We start from the raw sequence: 2,740 nt of genomic DNA, 5'->3' as shown, positions 1-2,740 counted from the left end.
TGGGGACATACCCTAGAGAAATTCTCACATAGTTAATAGGTGAAATGTAAAAAAAATGTTAATTGCTGTGTTTGCAGGAGTTACAGGCATAATTCCATCACTAGAGGATTGCCTAAGTAAGTGTGGTGCATGCTGAAATACTGTGTAGTAGCTACTTTGAACCAAAAGTACATAACCAGCATCTAAAAAGAGTTTTAGATTATCTATAGCTCTGTACTACTTGGCTTCAGTGAGAAGCTGCTTGAAGGCTTAATCAGCTTACTTGGAAAATTGTATTCATTTTGTGTTCCGCTCTGTGTTTTGGTGGTCAGAAATTTCAGAGCTCGAATTAATCATAGTAGCGATCTTAGTCCTTCCACTAAATATATCCATGTACACTTCCCTTTGATTTTTCTACCCTCATTTTAGAGGCATTTTGGAATTCTGTATTTTATTTGGAAGCTTTTTGAGGTCATAAATATAAATACAAGGTTTCTGTTGGACCTAAATGATCATCTTATTATTATGTTTTATATTTTTAGACAGAGTCTTGCTCTGTTGCCCAGGTTGGAGTGAAGTGGTGCTATCTCGGCTCACTGCAACCTCTGCCTCCCGGGGTCAAGTGATTCTCCTGCCTCAGCCTCCCGAGTAGCTGGGATCACAGGCGCCTGCCACCATGCCCAGGTAATTTATATATTTTTAGTAGAGACGGCGTTTCACCATGTTGGCCAGGCTGGTCTTGAGCTCTTGACCTCAGGTGATCCACTCACCTTGGCCTCCCAAAGTGCTGGGATTATGGGCTCGAGCCACTGCTCCTGGCTCATCTTATCATTATTAAGGACTCTCTCATTAAGAAAAGAGAAAAGATTAGGAAAGAAACAGATTTTCTCTCACCTAGAAGACTATTTAAGAAAGCAAAGGGGATTCATAAAGCAACCATCCAAAGAGAAGTGTGTTACTCCATGAAGGTATATGTTTAATAGCCACTCACCTGAATAAAGAACATCTTTTAGTAATCAGAAGGCTTTTCCAAAAGGCAATTATTTCATCTGGATAGCCTTCATATTCCTATGGAAATTGAATAAGGATAAATAGTTTGAACAAAAGCAAAGGACACGAAATCTCTAGAAGATATGAGAAGATGTGAACACTTGTCTTAGGGGTGCATGGAAAATTATTTTCATGAGTTCCCATGTAGTCCACTAGGTGGCGGAGGTTACATAAAACCCTACAGTATAATAAACACCGAATTGCTACAAACTGTTTCCTCTTCTTTTTCAAGTAAAATCCCAAGGAAACCTGTACAGTATAATAAAAGCTGGAGACAGAACTTTGTAGTAAGCCCTATATTAATAACAATAACAGTGTCAAGTTGCAAAATGAGGACAGGTACTATACCAAAAGAGATTATCTCCAAATGCAGTTTTTGCTTCTTTTGTTTACAGAAAAAGTACAACTGATGTTTTTTTCCCGTATTTGTTCCAAAGATCACCCTGAATGCAAGGAGTCAAATTTTGATCAGCATATTTACACAGTAACTTTTGTACCTTAAAAAAATTCATTTCTCATCTACTGCGGCTACTAATATTTCATGCTAATTATTTTAAACACATTAGCAGGTCATCATGTCATATGTGATGGGATTTAGCATACTTTTTGTGTGAATATATCACTTTAATTTGTATAATGGAGCAGTGCCCCATTAATTATGTGACTCCTTCTAATACCCTTAGAGAAGAAAGGAAGCTCCTTGAATACTAAATTTGCACAACCACAGTGACCTTATAAAGGGTGCATTCCCTTTTAAGATTAATTTGTCAGAACAAAGCACAGTGAAGTCATTACTATGCAGCCTCACAACTGTAGCAACCCTTCTAAAGGCTGTAGATTCTGGCTGATGATGTCACTGACACAAAGAAAAAAATGCAAAACAGATAGTCTTAAATAAGCTTTCTGGTGAGACCAACTGCATTTTGGCCATGGCTCTGCAGGGCACTCTGGGGACAGTGTGGCTGGGACTTCTCCTCAACTCTCTGTGGAATGGTGAGTAGGCTCCTTCACGATTTGGTTTTGTAAAAGTGTAGGAAATTGTTTTAAAATTTGGACTCATTTTAATAGAAAACAGAGAAGTCAGATCTAATATTCACTGTACCTAAGGGGCAATCAACAAACCAAATAGTACCATTAAAGTGACAGCCCTCTTTGTTTTCTTAGTTGCAGAAAGCAAGGACCAAGTGTTTCAGCCTTCCACAGTGGCATCTTCGGAGGGAGCCATGGTGGAAATCTTCTGTAATCACTCTGTGTCCAATGCTTACAACTTCTTCTGGTACCTTCACTTCCCGGGATGTGCACCAAGACTCCTTGTTAAGGGCTCAAAGCCTTCTCAGCAGGGACGATACAACATGACCTATGAACGATTCTCTTCATCGCTGCTCATCCTCCAGGTGCGGGAGGCAGATGCTGCTGTTTACTACTGTGCTGTGGAGGACACAGAGGCAGGGAACCCATGAAGAGCTGAACAGAAACAGAGATCACAGCCTTTGCAGGAGGCAAAACAGAAGAGCAATAACTTTTTCTTCCTTAATTCAGTGTTACCCAAGCTTTTTCATTTGGTATTCTACTAGGAAAAAAAATCAAGTCCAGACACACACTATATATTAACAAATGTCTATAAAAATATGCTTTTAATTTTTTTTTTTGAGACAGGGTCTTTCTCTGTCACCCACGCTGGAGTGCAGTGGCATGATCATAGCTCATTGTA

General features: G+C 39.3%; 1 gene segment (V, D, J or C); it reads left to right on the top strand.

The window, feature by feature from the left end:
- Positions 1–1,816: 1,816 nt before the first annotated feature.
- On the top strand, positions 1,817–2,489 carry LOC108516117 (Ig lambda chain V-I region WAH-like). The segment is given in 2 exon segments: positions 1,817–2,022; positions 2,194–2,489. Coding segments are annotated over 2 exon segments (360 nt in total).
- The last annotated feature ends 251 nt before the right edge of the window (positions 2,490–2,740 follow it).

The sequence above is a fragment of the Rhinopithecus bieti genome, unplaced genomic scaffold, assembly GCF_001698545.2.
Source record: "Rhinopithecus bieti isolate Rb0 unplaced genomic scaffold, ASM169854v2 scaffold_34943, whole genome shotgun sequence".
Classification (NCBI taxonomy): domain Eukaryota; kingdom Metazoa; phylum Chordata; class Mammalia; order Primates; family Cercopithecidae; genus Rhinopithecus; species Rhinopithecus bieti.
The sequence above is the reverse complement of the archived record's forward strand: the minus strand, read 5'-3'. Positions and strand labels throughout refer to the sequence as shown.